We start from the raw sequence: 24,071 nt of genomic DNA, 5'->3' as shown, positions 1-24,071 counted from the left end.
CAATAGACGGATATAGCCAAGTGCTCGTCGGCAACCTCAGGGAAAAAATAAAGAAAATGCCCTTAGGCATATTACGTCCAAAACGGCGTCACTTTCCTCCGTTCTTCTCCATGACCAATTCCTTTCTCACAGGGATCAGAATTTTCTGATCAACCAACCGGCGAAACCAGAGCCGTCCCATCTCTCTCTCTTTCTCTCTCTGCAGGCATAATGTACCAGTGGAGGAAATTCGAGTTCTTCGAGGAGAAAAGCGGCGGGAAATCGAATGGGGTACCGGAGGAGGTGAGCGGGAGAATCGAGTGCTGCTCGAGCGGCAGAGGGAGGGTGGTGATCGGCTGCGACGATGGCATGGTCAGCCTGCTCGATCGCGGCCTCAACTTCAACTACGCCTTCCAAGCCCACTCCTCCTCCGTCCTCTTTCTCCAGCAGCTCAAGGTTCTTCCTTTTCTTTTATTTTTCTTTGCGATACTTTTTTTAGTTTCTCAGATGATGTGGGAAAATAAGAGAATATGAAAATTTCTGAAGCTTGTTTGGGATCTTGGTAATTGGGTTCGTCCATTTAGTTGCTGATTTGGGCAGCTCAAATTTTGGGTTTCGGTTTTGTGGGATTGGTTTTTGCGACTATTTGGTTGCTGAGGAAATGTGGGAAAGGAAAGGAGTTGAGATTATACAACTGGGTTTTTTTTTCTTTTTTGGAGTCGGACAGCTCAAAGTCTGAGTTTAGTCGCGTGGATTTGAAGTTGTAAAGTGTTTAATTGCCGACAAAAAATTAGATATTAGAATTGGCTTTATTCCCTTTTTTTTTTGTTCCCAAATCTTTAGTGGCTCAAGTTAGTTCTGGGCTTATGATTATTCTTGTTCTGTTTTTAATGTTCAGCTGTTCAAAGTTTCGTGCTTTGGTTTTGTGGAACCTTGAGTTTTCTTTGGTTTCTGATAGTTTAGTTTCTAGGAAAAATGAATGGATTTAAAAGGTTGGAACTAGGGTTTCTAATTTTTTTTCATATTGTGTAGCCTCTATTGAAGTTACATCATGGTTTGAAGTTGATGCAAAATTTGTTTATGTTTATAACATCAGCAACGCAACTTTCTGGTAACTGTTGGAGAGGATGAACAAATATCTCCGCAGCAATCAGCTATGTGCCTGAAGGTCTTTGATCTTGATAAGATGCAGCCAGAGGGCTCAAGCACGACTAGCCCTGATTGTATTGGTATATTGCGGATATTCACTAATCAGTTTCCTGAAGCAAAGGTAGTGTGCTGTGTAGATGCTTTTACTTGTCTCATTTCTTATCTGATTGCCTAGTTGCCTTTTTAGTAATGTCTTGCATTAAATTTGTCTTGGTCTACCTGCCTCTGCACTTGCGTTTATCTTAATGGAATTTTGAAACCTATATGATATACTGCAGATCACAGCATTCTTAGTACTAGAGGAAGCACCACCAATACTACTTATAGCTATTGGCTTGGATAATGGTTGCATTTACTGCATCAAAGGAGATATTGGGCGTGAGCGTATCACCCGTTTCAAGCTTCAGGTGGATAACATCTCAGACAAAAGCCAGTCTGCTATAACTGGTCTAGGTTTCAGAGTGGATGGTCAAGTTCTTCAATTATTTGCCATTACTCCAGCTTCAGTTAGCTTGTTCAGCCTGCAGGATCAACCACCGAAACGGCAAACCCTAGATCAGATTGGATCCAATGTCAACAGTGTTGCGATGAGTGACCGCTTGGTATGCAGTTATGGGAGCTGTTCATTTTTATGCTGCCTCAATAAATGTGTTTTATATTCTCTAAGAAAGATAATGGCTTACATGTTTTCTTCTTATCAGGAGTTTATAATTGGTCGACCTGAGGCTGTATACTTTTATGAAGTTGATGGACGTGGTCCATGTTGGGCTTTTGAAGGAGAGAAGAAGTTTCTGGGGTGGTTTCGTGGATACCTTTTATGTGTTATTGCAGACCAAAGAACTGGCAAGAATACTTTCAATATTTATGACTTGAAGAACCGTTTGATAGCCCATAGTATAGTGGTTAAAGAAGTTACTCACATGCTTTGTGAATGGGGGAACATAATACTCATAATGTCTGACAAATCAGCTTTGTGTATCGGGGAGAAGGATATGGAAAGCAAGTTAGATTTGCTCTTTAAGAAAAACCTTTATCCTGTAGCTATAAATCTTGTTCAAAGTCAACAAGCTGATGCTGCTGCAACTGCAGAGGTGTTAAGAAAGTATGGGGACCATCTATATAGCAAGCAAGACTATGATGAGTCTATGTCCCAGTATATCCACACTATTGGGCATCTTGAACCTTCTTATGTCATACAGAAGTTTTTAGATGCACAAAGAATCTACAATCTTACGAACTACTTGGAGAAATTACATGAGAAGGGGCTTGCTTCTAAAGATCATACAACTCTTCTCTTAAACTGTTACACCAAATTGAAAGATGTGGAGAAGCTAAATATATTCATTAAAAGAGAGGATGGTATTGGGGAACATAAGTTTGACGTCGAAACTGCAATAAGGGTTTGCCGTGCTGCCAATTATCATGAGCATGCTATGTATGTTGCTAAGAAGGCTGGGAGGCACGAATTGTACTTAAAGATCTTACTTGAAGACCTTGGTAGATATGACGAAGCATTGCAATATATTTCAAGCCTTGAACCAAGTCAAGCAGGGGTAACAGTGAAGGAGTATGGTAAGATTCTTATAGAGCACAAGCCAGTGGAGACTATTGAGATACTCATGAGGCTTTGTACAGAGGATAAAGAATCAGTTAAGCAAGGAGCCTCCAGTGGTGCATACTTATCTATGCTGCCATCTCCTGTTGATTTTCTCAACATTTTCATCCATCACCCGCAGTCCCTTATGGATTTTCTTGAAAAATATACCGAGAAGGTGAAAGACTCGCCTGCTCAAGTTGAAATCCACAACACGGTATTGGAGTTGTACTTGTCCAATGACATGAACTTTCCATCAATCTCACAGGCTAGCAACAATGGAGATCTTAATCTTGGAGCAGCTGGAATGTCAAGAGCTGAGTCCAATGGGAAATTTGCTGCTGATTGCAAAGATTCAGCTAAGGAAAAGGATAGCCTGGAAAGGCGTGACAAGGGGCTACGGTTGCTTAAAAGTGCATGGCCATCTGAGCTAGAACATCCGCTTTATGACGTTGATTTAGCTATTATTCTGTGTGAAATGAATGCATTTAAAGAAGGGCTGTTGTATCTGTATGAAAAGATGAAACTCTATAAAGAGGTGATTGCTTGCTATATGCAGGCACATGATCATGAGGGATTGATTGCGTGCTGCAAAAGATTGGGGGATTCAGGTAAAGGAGGGGACCCATCTCTTTGGGCAGATCTGCTGAAGTATTTTGGTGAACTTGGAGAAGATTGCTCCAAAGAAGTGAAGGAAGTTTTGACCTATATTGAAAGGGATGACATCTTGCCTCCTATTATTGTTCTTCAAACGCTGTCCAGAAATCCATGCCTCACACTCTCTGTCATTAAGGATTATATTGCTCGAAAGCTTGAACAGGAATCAAAGCTGATTGAAGAGGACCGACGATCTATTGAGAAGTATCAGGTTGCTGCTTATTATTAGCTTTCTTTGAAAGTTCATCTGTTGTACCTATTTCTGTCATGGCACCCACTTTGGGTGCATGGTGCAATGATTTTCTTTGATTTTTTATTTATTAATTACATACATTTATCAAAATGTACAGAACAGGGGGAAGTGTTACCAAAATAGAAATAGCTCCTAAATTGTGAAAATAATCCCAAAAAATCCAACGGGGAAAAGTAAAAAAATGAACTAGAATGGAATGGTGATAATAGCTTAAATGTGCCTATTTTCTTAATTAATGGCATGGCTATGATTTATTGTTCTGTCTTTAGAAGGCTTCTTTGGAAGGTTTGGTTGCAATATTTCTTGAACGTTGTAGTAAACAAGGTGGGAAAGGGATTTACATATGCTTAATCATTTATAGCATGCGTTTGAAGTTTTTCTGATCATTCATATTGATACTTCTAACTGTACCCCCCCCCACCCCTTCCCTTCCCAATAGTGTGGCATGTGAGTAGGATTTTGTTGACATTTAAGAGAAAAGAATCATTCTGCAGACAGAGTCAATATTGAATCACTATCCTCATTCTTTTTATTCAATGAAAAGACCAAATTATTAAATGAGTTGTTCCACTTCCAACTTGCAGGAAGACAGTTTGGCAATGAGAAAAGAAGTTGAGGATCTGAGGACAAATGCCAGAATATTTCAGCTTAGCAAGTGCACTGCATGCACTTTCACACTTGATCTCCCTGCAGTACACTTTATGTGTATGCACTCATTCCATCAACGCTGCCTTGGTGATAATGAAAAGGAGTGTCCCGAGTGTGCTCCCGAATATAGGTCTGTTCTAGAAATGAAGAGAAGCTTGGAGCAGAATTCTAAAGACCAGGATCAGTTCTTCCGGCAAGTGAAGAGTTCAAAGGATGGGTTTTCTGTGATTGCTGAGTATTTTGGAAAAGGGATCATAAGCAAAACTAGTAATGGACCCACGGGTGGTGGTGGTGTTAGAGCAGGCAGCGCTTCTTCCAGCAGTGGCCTCTGAGCCTTCTTGTTGCTTGCTTGTTTCTTTGTGTCAATATTCTGCCAGGAATGAGTTAGGGTTTGAATCTGCTGTTGTTATAATCAATGGATGGAGAAACAAATTGGGAGGAAGGAAAGAGGTAAATAGATTCCTGTGCCGTGTATTGCTAGAAAATTTTGGGTAGAAGCGGGTTTGTGTGTGTAGAGGCTGAAGTTTGTGACGTCGTTTTTGGCCACAGCATTGGTGAGAAGCTGCTGATGCCAAAGCTAGCTTTCTTTTATATATATATATAAATGAAATCCCATAACATTTGAGTCTGAAGATCTTTTAAAAGGAAAGCATTTCCCTGCAAGCATGTGCAATTGGAGACTATGGCGCTCGATCTACATTCGTAATTAATCATGTCATTTATTTATTTTTATTTTTTAATGTATCAGTATATTGGATTGCCTGTGACTGAGCTTTGTCACGCCTCACCATGTTGGTGATGTTCAATGCGCTATGTTCAGTTATTGTTATTATTATTATTTTTTTTAAAAAAAAAATTTCAAGTGATGAATGTCCTGATGGGCAGCTTATGGAAGAGAGCATGTGGGCCCTGTATATGCTTGGAAAGCCCACCCGAGCAGCTGAGGGCCTACCTGCTCTCTCACATTGGATCAGGATTAGCTGTAATTTTTTTACTATACTTTAGCCTGTCCGAGGAGCAAATGAGAGAGGGCTCAACCCAGGTGTGGAGTCCACTTTCTCGAATAGGTGGACCACATTAGGGCCATCTCTCTTAATTAGTTGCCAGCCAATTCTGGCAAAAAGTTAAAAAATAAAAATAAAAGAAACTTTTGAGATTGTCAGAAATTTGGAAAAAAACACTATGAACAACCCAAAAACGAATCTACCTGACCACACCCTCAAATTCAGAACTTTGCCGATAGCCTCGTGTTTGCTATAAATTAGTAGAGCCCAAAATCTTGGTTTAACAATTTCTTGCCTTCTCGGGCAAACATTTGAATGACAACACACTGTCCAATAAATAACCCTACTCCTCAACAATTTTGATTGAGAAATGCTACACTTTTATCTTTAACCCTTAGATCAATCATTGTTAAAAAAAAAAAAAAAAAAAAATCAAAAGTTGTTGATTGACATTGCCACATCAACAAAGTAGAATAAAAGTGTAGTATATATAGTCGTGATTATATCCTCCATCCCATTATAGAAGATGACGGTACAAAATGAAGAAAAGAATAATATGTAAAGAAAAATTGTGATTTATTATTATGCACACATGAATATACTTGATCATCAATGAGCTATCAGCCTACCCTAATACCTCTATACATAATATCTGGGTCCCGATTATACTAAAATGTGTATAAAGTGTGCTATACGCCTGATGACAAAGAATGGGTTACAATGAACGCGCCAATTACATGCATGTAGGGCTGCTGCAATAATCCGGGGACACCTTTGGTGTCTTCTCAACCTCTTGCAGAACTTAACCTCTCTGTTGCACGTTGAAAACTGAGTTCATGCCGGCGTAAACCACGCCACACCTTGTTAGAATTGTCATCCAAAAGTCCGAGCTTAGCTATCTGCTTGTGCAGGGCCTCCAAGTTGACAAGGGGGATAGTTGTTGGTCGTCCATGAGCACACTGCATAACAAAATTTCAGAGTTATTCAAGACGACAGCTGAGTAAGACTCTCTCACTCTCACACACTCATGAAATTTAATTCGCATAATCACCTTCGTAAAAATGTTTCTAAATATTATTAACTCACTTGGAAACAGAGTGAGGTCTGCTTTAGCTCTTCAACAATGAGGGAGCATTCTGAAGGTAACAAAGAGTCCCCAAACATAATTGCACCTTAATTACAAAGTACAACAAAAGTAAGGAAATTTGTTGAAATAAGAAGAAAATTCATCTTCATAGAAGTGCTACACCAGATTCTTCTTTCTCACAAAAAAAGAAGGGCTGGAAACTGGCTAATAGGCAGAAATTTGCAAGGAGGTAAAGTAGGAAGGAAAAAGAGTCTCAGATGTACATGTAAAATTAGAGAGACTCACTTCCCTTTAGTAACACAAATCCATATGGGAGTATTTTATGAAGGTAATAACAATCTCCTCCCACATGATGTTGAAAGCATAAAAATCTTCTCCCACATGAAAAAGCTAGAATACTTAATTCTTTAATAAACCATTTTTCACGGCTTGCATGTTTCTAGTGAGAACAAGCATGTACCTCTGCATGCTTTCATATTAAGGACTCGAAGAACTGATGGTGGTATTGTCGATGATCCATCAGTATCAGCAAGCTACAGATCGCACAATATACTGGAGTTAGAAAGACATTGAATATTGTTTAAAGTAGGCAAAGAATAGAGAATAAGTAAAAGAAATGGAAACGTTACTGTAAAAGGTGGAGTGCTAGATAATACCTGCTGAAGAAATTCTAAAAGATCTACATCAGACAAATTGACACCTAAAATGTTGGGTACCTGCATGTGTTTTATTGAAACAAATTATATCAATAAAAATAAACACAAGAGGGGGCAGCAGTTATTGCAACTTTAAAAAGCGAATGTACATTTGCAATAGATTTCAACTATGGCTGTAACCAGAACAAGTTGAATCTTTGCTCAATTTCAGTCAAGTTTATATAGGCCTTGAGCTTAGCTTGAGCTTGAATCGAGCTTTGCTTAAAAAGCTCAATCATTGCTAACAATAAGATAGTCAAGCTCAAGCTTAGGCTATTTCCTCTGACAAGCCTAATTCAAGCTTGAGCTCAAGCTTAGGGAAAGCAGCATTCAAATGTATATACTTGTTAAAAACATGTTGCTTATCCAAACATGTTTGTATTTTTATACAATAATAAACCCAAATATTATAACATATAGACTTGCAAGCTTCTGAACAATGCGTGGCTGCAGTTGAGCTCGGGGTCGATTACAAAATGGAGCCAAGCAGAGCCAGCAGTCAAGCAAGCTCGAGCAGCTTGTCTCATTTACAGCCCTTATATCAACCAATGACTTTGGCTTTAACATATAGTTGAGATGGATAAATATCTTCTCCTAACATGCTTTGAGCTCATAGAAAAATTGAATATAAGAAGCAAATAAGAAAGGAGACGGTTCTTCACCGCAACAAGTGTGATAACCGTTGGACGCTTGTGGAGAAGATTCAAATTCCTGCGAAAGCGATTAATGTCATGAACCATACAAATCAGGTAAGGAAAAGAAAAGGTGAAAAAAAAAGTTTCTCAGGAGAAGGAAACTATAGAACACACTGAACTATGAAATGGTGAAACTCCTATCTAGCCTCATTAAAAAACTCGAGCACAAGCACATTAAATACTGGCTCAGCCAACGATGCCTTCTCAGTTCATCTCCAAGCATTAAAGTTTTATTCATTTTGTTGAAATTTCATATCGCTGGAGAATGAGATGCCAACACCAGTGTTGTGTTTTTCTATTTAGATTATAAACAAGTATGAGGTTTTGATAGACAGAGAATACCTCTTGAAAGACCTTGAATCTTCACCATGACTGTTGCAGATCCAACCCCAATCTTTTATCTCTTCAGCATAATTTTGCAGCAACTGATAGGCAATCTCTGGCAGCATCTGTTATTACCATGTTTAAGTTAAACTTATGAATTTCAGATAGACCCAAATATTCCATAGGCCCACAGAGGAAGCTAGCATAGCATCAAAATCAGACATACCAACTCCTGTTCACTGTCCAGATAATTAATTGTCTTTGCTTCTCCAGATAACACCTAAATAGTCAAATAGTCTTATAAGCTAAGATAGATAAATCATGTCCACAAGTTCAAACAACATAACAATTTTACCTTTTTACGCAGTTCTTCCAGTCGGATCCTTTCATCTGCAGCATGCTGTAGAAAAGGACCACTGCTGAAGTCATTACTCCATCCAAATCCATGCAGAGGCCCTCTCTCTCCCTCCCTCCCTTCCTCTGTGTGTGTAAGTGTATGCATGCGCACGCCCTTTTGAGAGTGTGCATGCTTCTCAATGTGTGGACAAGTTGTGAATGCATGCTTATATACATCAGCATCTCATTCAACTTACGCTTTTCTCAGTAGGCGTATTTACAAGTATGTTTACATACAGACATCTACTTTGAAGAAAAGAAGCATGTCTGACTAAATTTCAATAGAACTACCTCAAATATAAAATCATCTAAGAAAGTACTATCATTATTAGTGTCCTTATTCCCCTCCAAAGACGACCATGCAATTCAATAAAATGTAAGCATCAAATCAAATGCATACGAATATTAATTGCTACACTATATATGCTCTTATTTAGTAAGAAACATATCACTGAGATATGGAAAGGCAGATATTGCATGATCAAAAAGGGAAAAAAAAGATCCGAAACAAATAATAATAAATAAACCTGGTCAATAACAGCAAGTGTCCCATCACCCACAACTGGAATGAATTTCTTATCCACCTGTTGAAGAACTTTGGCATCAACCAAGCAGCTCTTGTTGATAGATTCAGGAACTAATAAATCACCAGCAAGATGCAAGAATCCCGAAGAGATGTCAAGTATACTACTTTCATCGCGAACATCATATGATTTATTTCTGTCCTGTATAAAAAGGATAAAATCTTGAATAGTCATGAAAAGCTCATCTGTATTAACAAAATCTTCCAAATTTGCAAGATTACTCAACTGTTAGCTGGGATGAGCAATTCCGCCATTTGGACCAAGAATTCATGGAATCTAGAGTTTCCCCTGAGATGTAGACCGTAAGATGAGATTATATAGGGTCAAATGCTATGTTAATATATTAGGACATAGAAGATATGCAGGTAGCAATGAGAACAAGCCAAAATAAAACAAGAGTGGTAAAAGTTTTTCAATAACAAAACCTGATACAAAATTTATTGCTTATTGGCCAATTAATAAATGTTTCTAGCACTATTGATGAAGTTAATGTTCCAGCTCCTCAAAATTGTTATGTACATATGAAGAAAACGATTGTACAAGCTCCTATGTTTATAAATATCATATCCAAGCCTGAGATATTCATCCTTGAATTAACATTATAACTATACTGGCACCATACACCAACAGGAAGTACATTTATGCCTAAATATTGGTGTTACCTTTAACTGGAGCAGTATCTTGACAGTTGAAATAATGGGACTGTTCAAACTTTTCACCTTCTTCAATCTCCTTCAGGTTTGCTGAAATGCCTATCGTCTTGTCCATATCTGATCTGAAACCAAGACCAAGGTAAGTGAGAAATTGAGCAACAGGTGCATTAAAACTGCTATAATAAAGATATTAAAAAAGAGTGTAGTACCTAGTGTCTGACAACAAATGCTCCACAGTACTTGGCATATGATATAAATGGCAATCATCAGAAGGTTGTTTGGCACACTTTAACCCATTAACTTCTGCAAAAAATTAAAGGCTTATTTCAGTTAGTTTTTGCATCATTTTGCCAAGTCTTAAAGGGCAACTCAATCACGAAAGAACCTGAATAAGTAAGAGTATTATGAAAGGTTTTGGCTTTGGGTTTTCCTGCTTTCGTAATTGAAGGATGATTCCAAGAAAAGAACTTCCTTTTGCCTCTGTAAAACGGTGGAGCTGAATGGCTTCTTCTTGATCTTTCTTTAGAAACATGATCTGGTTCACATTCTTGTTTCCTCATCAAATCCCTTTGTCTTTTATATTTGTTAATACCTGTGAAATCATTAACACATGAGTCCACATACAACCTGCCTATCTCATTAGGTAATATATCTGGATGTTCAGGAGAAAATTTATAATCTCTATTGTGTCTTTGAAGGAATTTGCAGAACTCTCTACTAGAATCAGCACAATCATTAAAATCTAATATATTATATCTACAACTTGAGGAGCAATTGTCCTGGCTAGAACCCTTTGACATGATACCATAATGAGATTTACAGTCCATCTTTCCATAATCCACAAAATGCCTACAACTAGCGCTTTCACCAGAGTGGGAACTCCCTCCACATGCATTTTCATCCTTGAAATGTTCAACATCCCAATGTGAGGATTGAAATAAGGGATCCGAGGTCGGGGAACACCAGTCAGAATTTGATGTTTGATGACTGGAGCCGAAGTTTCCTATTTCTGTGATTGAATCAGATTCAATAAAATCTTCTCCAATGAACTGTTCTGCATAAGATGGGATTGACTTTACAAAATCTCTTGACGGAAAATCAAAATCTGTAAGCACTTCACATTTTGTAATTTCTCTTGTAAAGGCTTGAGGACATGATGCCTCGCCTTGCCAAAAGGTCCTTGTGAGGAAATCAAAACTCTGGTTACTACTATCAACTTCAAAAAAATTAGCCCTATCATGAGCACCTGCCTGCTGCCAGTCGTTCCTGAAGCTATCCCTTTGAAATTCAAATCCTTCATCATTTACAAACAAAGCCCTCTCAAGTGGCAGGCTTCTTCTAGAGGAGCAACCCTGCAGCAAAGGTTTTTTAATACCCCTGCCGATCAAATCACAAGATAATGCCACCCCTGCTGATTCATTGATCGCATCTGGATCATTTTTAAGGGACTCAATTCCCCATGCTGAAGTTAAACAGGTGTCCACATTATCATTGGCTCTGTTCTCCAAAAACTGATCTTCCACAGATAAAAAGTTGTTATCAGATGCCAACAGCTGGTTGTCAAACTTATAGGTTGCTGTGGGTATGCATTTGGCCTCAAGACCATCCCATGATTGGAAAGCATAATCAGTTTGACAAACAAATCCCACCTGAATCTGTTGCTCTTTAAATTCAGCAGAATTTTTGTGCAAGTTTACAAAAGGAATTCTATCCTTTCCTGCGTGAGATAAATGGTCAACCTCTTTGGTTAGCATATCTAATGGGGAAGAGAAAATGTCAAGAGAAGCTTTATGATTTTTTATCCTGCGCTTCTTTTTCGCAATTTCAGATGTTTCTGACAAATCTGCATCGAGAAAATCTAGCAACAAAAAAGGTGATAATTAGCTATGAGCTAAGAGAAATCAAACCAAAAGTATTCAGTGTAGTCCATAAAGTGTGCTACTCAGATAGCATAATGAGATGATAACCTTCTGCTAAAGTAAAATTGCTTTTTAACTCAAATAGCTTGATTAAGTACAACTTCTAAGACATAGATCAAGTTTAATTCACTTAATGAAAAACGAAGCTGTTTAAAATTTTAAAAATTTATTTTTACCTTCTTCTGCTGTTAAGGAGTCATCAGCTTCCTTCCAGATTCGATCTTTCCTTATTATATCAGTTACATGATTAATAGAGTCCCCTGAAAACATCTCTAAGGTTAATACAAGTTTTGGAAGTCACTGAATCAAAATAGTGTTGATAATCAGCAAGATGCATTGTAAGTGTATACCGAAAGTTATATTCTCCTTCCATAATTGTTGAATGGCTTTCTCAGTGAATGTAAGTATAGGAGCCCAATCCTGGCAAAAGCAAACAAAGAGAAAAGAAAAAAAAAAAATTTAATAACAATGGTGCCAAGAAAAGCAATGGATTCACTAACCATTCACATGTTCAAGGAGCTTTTCCTTAAAAGGAGAGACGAATAATATTCCTGAGCACTGTGACCAAGGAGTATATTCCAAGGAGGGTCGCATAATGCTATTTTCAATTACTATCCTAAAGTCGAATAACCCCAAGGTATATGGACATTTCAACAAGCCTGGATCCATAACAAAGAAGTCCTCCAGAACCATAACATGCTTTACAAACATTAAGCCACTTGATGAAGTCAAATTCAAAATAAAGAGATCCAGACAAACTCATACAATTCAATTAGCAATTACCATGAATCAGAAGTAACGATTAGGCAAGAAAGCACATTACCTTGAACTCAACATATGTCTTTGATGGTTCAAAGGTTAAATCATAAAGAGATCGAGGGCAACTTAGATTCAAAATATAAGCTGGATATGCTTGAGACCTGCTTCTCTTTCGGTTTTGGGAGCCATTGTTGACTTTCCGTGGATCCAAACACTCAAAGCTAGTAGCCAATTGATTCAGCAGTTTATGAATTGGACCTTTGCAAACAAACCGCGAGTTAATATCTGCTAATGTGAAGGTCACAACCAAATTCTTAGATTATCTAATCATCTCCAACCCCATTAAACCCATCCTAAAGACTCAGTACTTTGTTGACAGGAATACATAGTCATGGATACAGACATATTGAAAGGCCTGCAAAAAAGAGGTGTTGTGTTATTAGACACAGGGATCGTAAAATAAAAAAAGAATAAAGCATACAGTTAATTACTTAAATCATTAACAAAAATCTTCTACCTTAATTTCAAAACCATCAACAGGATCAGATATGTAGCCAGAAAGCTTTAAAACACCATCACTAATGTTTAATTTGTGAAGAGAGTCAGAGACTTCTAACCCAAAGCCACTTTTCAATAGCAACAAAGGAGAAGAAGGCTGAGTGCAAAGAAGCTCGTCCCCACTACGTGTATAGAATAAAAGTATAAGTAAACAAGCATGACAAACAAACCAGCTCCAATTTGCAAATTTGATAGGAATACACCTTTCAATATCGATAACTTTGAAGGAAACTTGTGAGTGGACAAGGGCAATCCTAAGTACACCTTTCTTGACCGAGTGCAACACCTTCTTGGGGCTACCAATTCAGTAATGCAATTTTTTTTGAGAAGTTAAGGAAAAAAAAAAAATGTCCAATGTAGAAATTGACCAAACAAAGAAGAAGAAGAAGAAGAAGAAACCTTGAGTGCATATATTTCCTTCGAACTGGTTGGTTGTAAAATAAATCGCGGACATTAACTGCAAAGAGTCAAGCAATTAATTGAAGCTTTATTGTATATCGTAACTAACAAAGATATAGAACAGAAAATTTATCTTCATAAAAACTAATTTCAAATCACATGTTCATGTGAAATTATTTGGAGCAAAATGTTACTAGCAGAGGGAAAAAGAAACTGTTAAGAGCAAATGTTATATACATGCCAAAATTAATTGTCATATTAAAAAAAAAAAAAAAAAAAAATTGTTACAAATTGCCAGAGTAACCCATAAGCAATTACAAGTTTCTCCATATTTACCAATTTGACAGATTAACAGTACAAATTCAGCACCTCATGATCAAGGTAATTCTTGTGAAGAATAACACACAACAAGCTACACGGATAGGTCAGCACAAGCATTTTACTGAAAAGTAAACTAGCCAATCAACCCCACTGCCTATTGAGAGTTGTCATAAAATGGAGAGCGAGAGAGAGAGAGAGAGAGAGAGAAATTAAAGCATAAAAATGGTATGTGCAGATCTTCAAACAAGGAAATATCCTAACATGCTAATGATAATGTTGACAAAATAATATATTACCTGTGGTGCCTACGTCCTTCCTATCATTATCAATTCCAAGATACAAAGACTTGCATCCCTGAACAGAACAGTGCAAAAGTCAATCAGAGCCAAGCTTGCATGAATAGCAGGAACAATAAGCAACTTGCTCCTGGAATAGCAAAATTGAAATAGTAATGAACTGCTCGTGCCTTAATGACTTTGCGATATCCATTCGGCCTCCCATAAGCTTTTGTTGTAATTTCCAACAATGAGACATCCGAAATGGAAGCCAATGCCTCTCCTCGAAAGCCGAAGCTTCCACCGGCAGCATCCATATCAGCCAACTGGTGGAACTTTGATGTTGCTGCTCAAACATTTTCATAGACACAAACATTGTTAAAATACTAACTAGCTAATTAAATTTTTTTTTTTTTTTTTTTTTTTTTTTTGTGGATGAAAGATAGCTAATTCAAATTCATATAATATACATGTGATTTCTGGTGCATCTCAATTTATTCCACGAGATCCACCTTTGATACTCCCTTGTTTGAGCTAACTCTGGTTATACTCCACTTCCATCCCCACTACCAAAAACCATCAAGCTACTAGTTAGAATTTCCTAGATAGTTTTCAACCTCCGTCATCCTCTTGTTGTATAAAGTCCACTAGTTAATGAGCACTACTATTCTTTTTTATAAGATATGTTTACAACCAAAGAAATCAACATATGATTTGAATGAAAATCTTATTAATGCTGATAAGAGGGCAACTGCAAATAATGATACAGACAAACTGTGAAAACAATTGAGTTAGCCTGATTAGTAGTTAGCTAATATTGACTTTGTCAGAGCTAACCATGCATGCCATTTACACCTCCTGTAATTATTAAGTATCAAGAACATGTGAGCTCCTCTCCCCAAGAAAGAAAACAAAAATGTATAATGTAAGGTATCAAGAATGACAAAAACAAACAAATGCTTAACTCCGGAATCAGTATCACATAGGCACTTGAAAACTATTACAATCATCAACCAGAAAAAATCCAAGCAAAATGCAAAAAGATAATAGCCGATAACTTGGTTACCATATCTCTCCCCCAACAAAACCAATCCATCCCGAGTAACACCAGATCCTGAAAGTAGATTAAACGGATCAAAATTTATTCAAAGTTGAGCGTGCTATACAAGATTAAACCCAGAAAAGGACAATTCAGTACTGACCATCATCCACCACTTTTACAAAACACGTGCCAACACCCACGTAAACCGATACCTGACACAACAAGCAATAGTTGATTCTCAGAATTTCAATATTGCCTTACTATACAAACAATTTAGATATAAAATTAAGTCCACTCTCCTAAAGCATAGAATGATTTAGGCGGCATTAGACTGGTTCACCTTTGTCGCACCGGCGTCCAGACTGTTAAAAACCAGCTCCTCCACAACCCTCGTCAGGTCAAAAAGGATAATCCCAGAACGCACCGAACTACGAACTGCCTCCGGCAAGGGATTGATGCTCCTCATTGAGAATCAAGCTGAATTTACCAAATAGCTTCGATCATTGCAAAATTTCGACGAATTTAACCTACATTTACGTACTTTCGCAATCTGTGGTTTATCTATTTACGAATACATGCATATATAGATACACACATACATTCATACATATATATTTAATGGGAACATGGTTGGTGTAAAAACGAATCGAATTGGTTTGCTTACCTGATGACACGATTAGCCGCAGCCGGTAGGGATTAGGGTTCTGAATGGAACGTCGACGTTTAAGCAGACCATTAGCAGAGGTTCGACGCAGTGGGTTTTGAAATGGAAGCTGAAGAAGAAAAAGGCGGTCGAGGAGTGGTGTCGATGGATGGGCTATGATAAGATCACGGGGGTGAGGCTTGGTTGAGTCACAAGTGTGATGTCAGTTGGAGGACACGTGTAATATAGTGTGCAACCACCGGACTTAAAATGGGCTTTTTCCTTTCTGATCCTTTTGACGGCTGTGGTTTTTATTTGTTGGAGCAAACAGCCCTTAAAGCCCCCGCGGGTAACGAAGGTCGGTCACTATCTATTAACTGACTTTTACGAATAACCAGTTACTCACAAGGGGCATTATATTTTTCGTTCAATTGCGATAATACCTTGGTTTTTTTTTTTATTAGAAAAATAAATAAATTATTTAGGCTGAAAAACCATGAATATGGCTATAAAAATATTTTTAGTTGTTTATATCGTGTTGAAAATAATTAATTGAAATTGTTGTCATTATTGTTCATCAACAAATGGACAAAGATCTTTGTGATCAGCTATGATGATTGATGACCTCGTGAGAGCACCATTGTCCACAAACTCCAGCGCCTTCGCTGACCTCTTCCTTTACATCCTTTTTAAGCTTGATTTCACTCCATTGACCCCATCTTCACCATTGAGAACATCCCCAAATCCCGATCTAACGATTCACAGAAAGCGAAAGTCAAATCAGTGCAATTATTTTAAAGTAAATTAATTAATTTATAGTTTTATTAATATTATTTATAAATTTTAATCCCACTTAAAGAATTAATTAATGTGGGATTTAGCAAGAATAAGTATCTTTGGAAATCACCTATCAGTTTTAAAGATTTCACTTGTTAAAGAGCCGTGAACAAATTGGTTGAGGCCGAGATTAGCCACAATCGTACGATAAAGGTCGTGAGAAGTGAGGGGCACTATACGTTGGGAAAAAAACATTAATAATTTTGTCTTTTCCTTTGCTTACTTTTTTCTTGTTGATTAGGACAAATGTTTTTAGTTGATAAAAAAAATGAAATATTATATTTTATCCCTTAAAATTTGAGGTCATTTTCAATTTGACTTATAAAGTTTTAATTTTTTCAATTCATCCCCACAAAATTTCAATTTTTTGCAATTCGTCCATTTCGATAATCAAAGCCGTTTTAACTAACGGAAATCACTATTGACCTTTTCTACCCAAAATGCCCCCTTCCCATTTATGCCTGTCTCTTTCTCTCTCTCTCACACACTCTCTCTTTCTCTCTGCCAAACATTTCAAATCTACCACTCTTTCAATGTTTAACATTGAAACAAATGGAGTTTAGATTAAGCATCACTCGTTATTCAACTAATTAATGTCACATATTCATCAATTCTCAAAAGGTTGGGCCATTATCGGATTTGATAAACATAAATGCATTGGGACAAAATTTTCTTATAAGTTGAAGTAAAATAAATTTTCTTAAATACAATCTATTAAACTGACATATATTGTTATTACAATATTGGATTCTTACATGCATTTTATACCTTATTAAGAATTTACACATGCTCTAAAAATAAACATCAAATTAATAGCTTAAATTATATGAATTTCTTCTCAAACCTTGGTTCGATGTATTATATATTATTTAGACTCGGCTAGCCAAAATAATTTGGTGAAAATGTAACCGTATCCGACTAATTACTTTAGCTCTAAAATTAATGAACTAAATATATAAAAGTAGGCAATTTATATATATAATTTTTTATTTTTTTTTTTAACTAAAATGAAAAAATAAAATAAAATTAATTGAGGCGAATGCTAAGGCATTTACTACTGTGCTTCAATTCATGTAGGTAGACAGAAACAGTGAGCCCATTTTGAGTGGAACAGGAGAAGGTTAAAATGGTAAAAGGAGGGTGGCAAAATACGTAGTTTGGACAGAAAAACGAGGATACTTAGAATAGCAAAGAAGTGAAAAAATGGTGGTTAAATGGGGATTTGGGACGTGGGGTTCTAGAACCAGAGCCCCATCCAGATTCTTTCTGACATCATATATAAGCAGATCTTCGGTTTCCCTTCATGTCCTGTATTTTCTTCTTCATCTCTCTCCCTCTCCGAAAACCCTAATTCAAAGTCTCTATTTGTCTCTGTCTCGTCTGAGACAGTAAACAAGATCGGCAGGTAATTACGCGACCTTTTCTTCCTCATGGTCCGAGCATAACACTGTTTTTGTTTTTGTTCCATTTGTTTTTTTTAGTTTTGAAATTTAATGTAATGGCGCATGAACTGTTGCTGATTTAAATAATTATGTAAAATCGAGCTCGTTGCGTGCTAGATTGGTGTTGTTTGTGATCTGATTCTTTGTGTTCGATCGTAATCTCAATGAGAAATTGGGAATTCGATGCTTTGCATGATAATTGGTGTGTAACTGAATCCGAGCATGTTTGCACGTCTGAATTCTGCTGTGCTTTCGATCTTTGGTGAATTGGATGATGCTCTGTTTGCTTGTCGAGAAGATTGAGGCTTTATTGGTTTTCATTTCCAAGGAAAACTGCATTCAGCTAAAATACTTGTGTGAGATTAGGTTGAGTTTGTTCTTGTTCTGATCCTTTTGGAAGCCAAGATATCTAGAATACGAGGTTGTGAATTTGAATTTCGTTTTTTATTCGTTGATGTTCTTTACAACCGGAAAAAAAGGCATCTTTGTATGTCGATTCAGTCTCAAAATTGTGTTGTGTTTAATGTTTGGATAAAGTGTGCAGAAATTTATGTTTTTTCAAAGATCAGTACAAGTTTCATAATAGATTTGGTATTGGATTGATACTGAAGGTGTAACTTTTAATGTTTGTTTTAGCCTGAATGTAAATGGAGCAGACGGTTTATCCATGTGGAGAATTATTCAGCTGTTGGGTGTGAAGCAAATAAATAAATAATAGGAATAATGGAGGCTAACATATGTGATGTCAATCACTTGGATGCCGATGTCCTTTTGCCTCCTCGAAAGCGACTGCTTGCTGGATTGAAGAAGCAAAGCTCGGAAGCTGATGGTGCTTCACGTCTCTCTCTAGTTGCTTCTCCTTCTGCATCAGCTTCTGCATCTGCTTTCACTTCTGCTTCTGCTTCTTCTCCTGCTTGTGCTCCGCCTTCTGCTGCTTTAAGTGACTTTGAGATCCGTCTGAACAATCTATTGAGTTCTCATTCGAGTAATCCTAACCTTACACCAGAGGAGATAGTAGAGGCCTCAAAATCAGCAGCTATTTCTGCAGCTAAGGCTGCAGAGGTTGCAAGAGCTGCAGCTGAAGAGAAGGCTGCAAAAGCGTCAAAAGCAATGGCTGCTGCCAAGAGTGCTTTAGATTTGGTTGCCTCGTTTTCTGACGAGGCAGCCTGTAAGGAAAGATCCCTGAAAAAGAATAAACTGAAGAAGCATCTCCCAGTTCAGCTCTTGTATAAAAAATACCAACCAATTGAGAATAATAGGACAGATGAAGAGTTGGCCCGGAAGTTGCATCGAGCTATAAACAGCTCCCCAAGAATCTCAAAGAATTCTTCAAGTTCTGACTGGAAGAGTCATAAACACAAGAAGCTTAAAACCTCAGCAAGTTCTGAGAAAAGCAGGGTATGCAATGGGGGTATCTTATTGGAAATACACCCCCCATCGACGTCCAATGGTCATGCTGTAGCAGGCAAGATCAACTCTGACAGCTCCATCCGAGAGTCGTACACACTTAAAGCAGATGAAAAGGTCTGCAAGTCTGATAGAGCTAGCCAACTAGAGATGGATAATGGGGAAGCAGAATCAAGTCAGCCAAGGGATAAAACTTCGGAAGATGTGTGTACTACTGGTAAAAAGAGGGGAAGGGTGAAGCTAAAAAGGTTGCCCTTAAGCATTTGTACCTTTAGGGATCGGGCAAACCCTAAGGAAGAGATGAATGTAAGAAGCTCCCCCTTGGCGGAGAACAAAATGGGAAGCCCTACTGCTGGTGGTATGCCCTTATTTTCTATGGAGCCTTCAACTGATGGTGTGATCCCAATTGGGGCTACACCAGTGTGGAAATGCCAGGGGTTCAAAGCGCCAGCATGTGTCAAACAAAATAAAGTTCTGCAGTCATGATGTTTAAATTGTAATGTGGTTACAGGTGGCTACTGTGATAGAAGTTGATAGCTGAGGTAGGATTCATGGTGCTCTTTTTATAGAAACGGCTTCATTTGATTTATCTTTTTGCTCATTTTTTCTGGCTTTGTAATGAACTTGAACTGACTGAATGTAAATTTAGATATTTAATTGCTTGCATCCGTGATTTACAGAATAGCAAAGCTTGAAGTTAAGATACGAGTGACGCAATAAATTGGATGGAATTTGTTGACTTGTTGCATATCCATCCTGCTCTTAGATCTTATTATAAATGAACAATATAATGCTACTGTGTAGTTTTTGGCAACTTGAACTTTTTTCTTCCTTCTATATACTAAAAGCTATACATGAAATTATTGCAATGGAGTAATTTGTATAACATATGATGGTATTTGTTGCTACCATAATAAATACAGTAATATTAGAAATGGAAACACCTTTAATAATATACAATTTTGATGAACTTTTAACGGTGTTGATCTCAACTAGGATTTGTTCAAGTCTATTTCTTAGCACCTTATGACTGGAGGAATACTCTTGAAAGCCTTTATTCTTTTTCTTTTTAGCATTGCCCTCCACTTTTACACTTTTGATTGTAATTTTAGGAAGCCTTTATTGTAATTCTTTTTTAGCATTGCCTTCCACTTTTACACTTTTGATTGTAGTTTTAGGACAAGTCTGTGTGTACCTTTCCCCTGTGTTCCTGACTTTCGTCTCCTGTTCTTTTGATAAATTTTTTGTTTTACTTTAGAAAAATAAGTTGACATGTCTCTACTTTTTAGAAGTTAATTTCATGTGTCGTGAAATCTTTGTCAGAAATGATATATAGAAGGTAACAACGGAGACAAAAATATAAGGATCTATTATTGGCTGAATATGGACTCTTAAGTCTCTAATCTTAAGCTTGTTAGCAGAAAGCTGAGACCCTTTGAATGCTCGCCCATTGCACTTGTTATGGATGCACCAAGATTTTTCATCTAAGGAGGCTACAAAACCCCTGCCTCTGTTGTCAGCCTGGTACACTTCTTCCATGATTTAACGTTACTCCTAAGACTAGAGACTGAATGAAAAATGAATGTTTCCAGCAAGAGATAGAAGAGGGCATTTATGGCTCAGAGAACCTTTTTATGTGTATGAACCAAAAAAGAAAGAAAATTGTGTAATCTACAAGCAAAGTTTTCTTTCAAATCTATTAAATTGACGTATGTTTAAAATGCTCGAATATCACATGCATTTATAATGGAGTGAACGTCCACCCATTATAATAAAATTTATTTGAGAATCGCATTCAACATCCACCCATTTCCTCTAATTTAAACTAGGTGAACGTCATAGAGGATAAAAAATTAATTTTAATTGGCCCATCTCAAAAAAATTTAAGTAACTTTTTACAATTTTGGGGGCCATTTTAAAATTTCAACCCAAAGGATGGTTTCATCCCTGCAACTCAACAGAGCTATCACCGGAGATCATTGCCATGGGTAAAGTCTTGGCCTTATTTCAACTTCTCCAAATACTGCCTACTATGTTGTTGTCTTTTGCTTCTTCGTTGGCAGTTAAGCGGTCTCTATGCCAAAAACACAAATCAACATTTACAGTAGTTTTGGTCAAACAATACTAGAAACCGGGTCATGATTCTAAGAACGCCGGCGTGCATGACTGTTCATGCACGCCAGGCTTCTTTTTTTTCTTTGTCTTTTTTTAAAATTAAAATAATAAAATAATAAAATTTTATTATTTTATTATTTTAAAATAATAAATCAGCCCAGCGTGCAACACGCCGAGCGTGATGTTTAGCATCACCCCTAGAAAACCACATTTTAAAACAACCTATAGCCGCTTGTGACAACGGTAAAGTGACTAAGTGAGCTTGGTTTTATAATGATTGGCATAGCAAAATAGTGGGCATTAGATTGCATTTTAAAAACATGGCATTCATCTAGTTTAAAATGGGAGGAAATTGGTGGATATTGAATGGGAGGAGAGCCTCTCGATTCGAACACATATCAGTTTAATAAATTACGTCGGAACCCAATTTAGAGAAAACTTTATGTTTGACGCTTTTTATATTTATGGAAATCCAAACAACAAATAACTGAAGATCCGGATCCGTTTGCATCACCCCATTAGCTGGAAATACGACCATGGTATGAGAAGGAAATATCTTTGCTATTATAATTGAATAAATTGGCCGCAAGAGACGTTGGGTTGGCTTTTAATTACTGGCTCTTAGCTGGAAGAGCTTGTCTAGTATTCTTTACGTTAAACAAACAACGATGAGACGAGTTGTTGTTAATACAAATTACAAGGTTAACTTGCTGCTGTTTTTGATCCCTTGTACGAGGTGAAAGCGATGCACTTCGATGGACACCTCTATTGTTTCTTGTCTTGGGTATTATTTGTTTTTTGCCCGTTAAGTTATCTGAGAGTGTGTGGCGCAGTTGTGGTGGAGATGTCATATTCTTTTGGTTTCACATAAATTGGGAGAATCTAATTTAATGGATGACTTATCCGTTATGGTCAAATTTATGCTCGTCGCATCAACATACTCATGCATCATATGGCGTGAGAGAAATGCTAAATTTTGACACGACTTGCGAATTTGATACAAACTCAACACAAAATTAATGAGTTAGAATTAAGTGGTTTATATAGTGTTATACTTATAACTCGACACAACCCAAATATGACACGTGACATATAATTTTTTACACGATCCGTAAACCTGATGCAATCTAACACGAAATTAAGACTTGTTTAATTAAATGGGTTAAATTAGAATTAACCTATATAATTTTATACTCTTAATTTTTTTTTTTTTTTTTTAATAAAGTTATTACTCATGAAAGTTTTAGGCCTTTTGTTTTGTTCACTTTGTTAAGAAACGTTATGACGTCACTACTCTGGGCCTTGTATATATATATATATATATATATTGGGTGGGGAAGTTGGGTTTGATTATTAGTTGGTTGAGTTTTGATTATGTAGAAGAAAAGGAAAATTCCAGAAATTGGTTATCCGTCAATTGATTATTTATATCATGGACCCCTTCTCACTTGTGATTAAATAAGAGTAAGATATGGTACGATCAGCATTCAAAAAGGACCACATCTTCCTGAAAGTGAAGTCATGCAAGTTGGATATCTTTTTCCTTATTTGATTAGTTTACTCACGGGGTCCTCTTTACCCAGTGCCAACTCTTTCATCCCCTCATCACGTGCCATCATCTTCCATTGTCACTGTAACGTTTCTTTCCTCTGCTTTATTAGTTGCAGTTAGTTTCTCATTCGGAGTTAATTTAACAACGATGCCCTACATAAATTTGATTGTTTGAATTCCACACAATTTGATTAGTCCTACAAAGAAAGTAGGTGCTGGGTTCACTTGTTTCGATGGAGAATAGCGTCCAATGTCATTTCTATAGAACTACTTGAATTGCAACTAATTGTAAGAAATCTGAATTTGAGTTCATTTTTTTTTCTCACCTACTATTGGACTTCAAATCAAAAGTTATTATTAGATTTGACTTTTAAATTGTTAGCAATTCGGACAACAAATATGAAAGAGTCTATACAGATTCACTTGCCTGAACAGGAGGATAGACTGTTCGAGACCTGTTCGAGCAAGTGAGCCACATAAAAACTCTCACAATTATTGTCTAAATTGTTAACAATCCAAGACAACAAAATTATAAAAGAGTCTCTATAAGGCCCACCAGCCTAAGCAAGGGACAAGCCGTTTGAGACTTGCTCAGACAAGTGAACTACATAAAGACTTTCTCATTGTTGCTGTCTAGACCGCTAGTTGATTTGTGTCCTGTTCCACGTCTAAACTTCATTTCAGTTTAGGTGTTATGATTTCACTATATTTAGCAGGCCAACACATATTGACTCACAATCAGGAAGGAATCTGTGAGGTAGGAAAACTAGTAGATTATTAGATTTTCTTTTCTTCCTGGTTGGTTGGAGCAGATAAGAAGCAGAGGAGTTGATGATGGATAAGCAGCAGCAGAGAAGTATGGAGTTGTTTCGAATAAAGCTATAAGTTACCCTTATCTTCTTTATACTTATCTTTAGGGATAGGTATCCTTCAGTGTCGGTAGAGGCATTTTCTGCGAGTGCCGGAATATAAATTATTTCCTTGAAGTCTCTGACAGGTCATATCCTAGCATTATGGTGCAATGCAAAAATATTCACTCATGAATGTTATATCAGTTTAAACAGGTGATCAGCACAGGTATCTAC

At 37.1% G+C, this 24,071-nt stretch overlaps 3 protein-coding genes across 3 annotated transcripts; 2 read left to right on the top strand and 1 right to left on the bottom strand.

Annotated features, from left to right (window-relative positions):
* The first annotated feature begins 3 nt into the window (after nt 1-3).
* Nucleotides 4-5,120, top strand: VPS11 (vacuolar protein sorting 11). Its single transcript, XM_059582483.2, has 5 exons — nt 4-435; nt 1,076-1,249; nt 1,407-1,730; nt 1,830-3,590; nt 4,217-5,120. The coding sequence occupies exons 1-5, from the start codon at nt 211-213 to the stop codon at nt 4,610-4,612; spliced, it is 2,880 nt and encodes a 959-aa protein (XP_059438466.2). The 5' UTR covers nt 4-210; the 3' UTR covers nt 4,613-5,120.
* A 719-nt stretch (nt 5,121-5,839) lies between these two features.
* Nucleotides 5,840-15,851, bottom strand: MLH3 (MUTL protein homolog 3). Its single transcript, XM_088517395.1, has 26 exons — nt 15,656-15,851; nt 15,332-15,468; nt 15,152-15,203; nt 15,016-15,063; nt 14,141-14,295; nt 13,971-14,028; nt 13,354-13,411; nt 13,158-13,250; nt 12,914-13,076; nt 12,796-12,811; nt 12,461-12,681; nt 11,988-12,057; nt 11,814-11,897; nt 10,104-11,576; nt 9,928-10,021; nt 9,728-9,840; nt 9,292-9,353; nt 9,009-9,206; nt 8,441-8,485; nt 8,312-8,365; nt 8,104-8,210; nt 7,729-7,777; nt 7,028-7,087; nt 6,832-6,904; nt 6,371-6,456; nt 5,840-6,243 (listed from the first exon to the last, which is right to left on the bottom strand). Exons 2-26 carry the CDS (start codon nt 15,455-15,457, stop codon nt 6,070-6,072), a joined length of 3,732 nt encoding a protein of 1,243 aa, XP_088373521.1. The 5' UTR covers nt 15,458-15,468; nt 15,656-15,851; the 3' UTR covers nt 5,840-6,069.
* Nucleotides 15,852-17,694: 1,843 nt separating this feature from the next.
* On the top strand, nt 17,695-20,068 carry LOC132170774 (PHD finger-like protein). Its single transcript, XM_059581877.2, has 2 exons — nt 17,695-17,876; nt 18,550-20,068. Exon 2 carries the CDS (start codon nt 18,637-18,639, stop codon nt 19,804-19,806), a length of 1,170 nt encoding a protein of 389 aa, XP_059437860.2. The 5' UTR covers nt 17,695-17,876; nt 18,550-18,636; the 3' UTR covers nt 19,807-20,068.
* Nucleotides 20,069-24,071: the final 4,003 nt, after the last annotated feature.

Source organism: Corylus avellana, chromosome 1 (genome assembly GCF_965113065.1).
Source record: "Corylus avellana chromosome 1, dhCorAvel1.hap1.2, whole genome shotgun sequence".
NCBI classification, from domain to species: domain Eukaryota; kingdom Viridiplantae; phylum Streptophyta; class Magnoliopsida; order Fagales; family Betulaceae; genus Corylus; species Corylus avellana.
This window is presented reverse-complemented; position numbering and strand designations above follow the sequence as displayed.

Excerpts from the sequence above, each read along its gene's own strand:
- VPS11 (XM_059582483.2), top strand. The coding sequence starts at position 211 with ATGTACCAGTGGAGGAAATTCGAGTTCTTCGAGGAGAAAAGCGGCGGG. Across the intron at positions 1,250-1,406 it reads ATCAGTTTCCTGAAGCAAAG|ATCACAGCATTCTTAGTACT; the intron begins GTAGTGTGCTGT and ends GATATACTGCAG. Across the intron at positions 1,731-1,829 it reads TTGCGATGAGTGACCGCTTG|GAGTTTATAATTGGTCGACC; the intron begins GTATGCAGTTAT and ends TCTTCTTATCAG.
- MLH3 (XM_088517395.1), bottom strand. The coding sequence starts at position 15,457 with ATGAGGAGCATCAATCCCTTGCCGGAGGCAGTTCGTAGTTCGGTGCGT. Across the intron at positions 9,207-9,291 it reads ATTGCTCATCCCAGCTAACA|GACAGAAATAAATCATATGA; the intron begins GTTGAGTAATCT and ends CTTTTTATACAG. Across the intron at positions 6,457-6,831 it reads TAATATGAAAGCATGCAGAG|GTGCAATTATGTTTGGGGAC; the intron begins GTACATGCTTGT and ends TTTGTAATTAAG.
- LOC132170774 (XM_059581877.2), top strand. The coding sequence starts at position 18,637 with ATGGAGGCTAACATATGTGATGTCAATCACTTGGATGCCGATGTCCTT.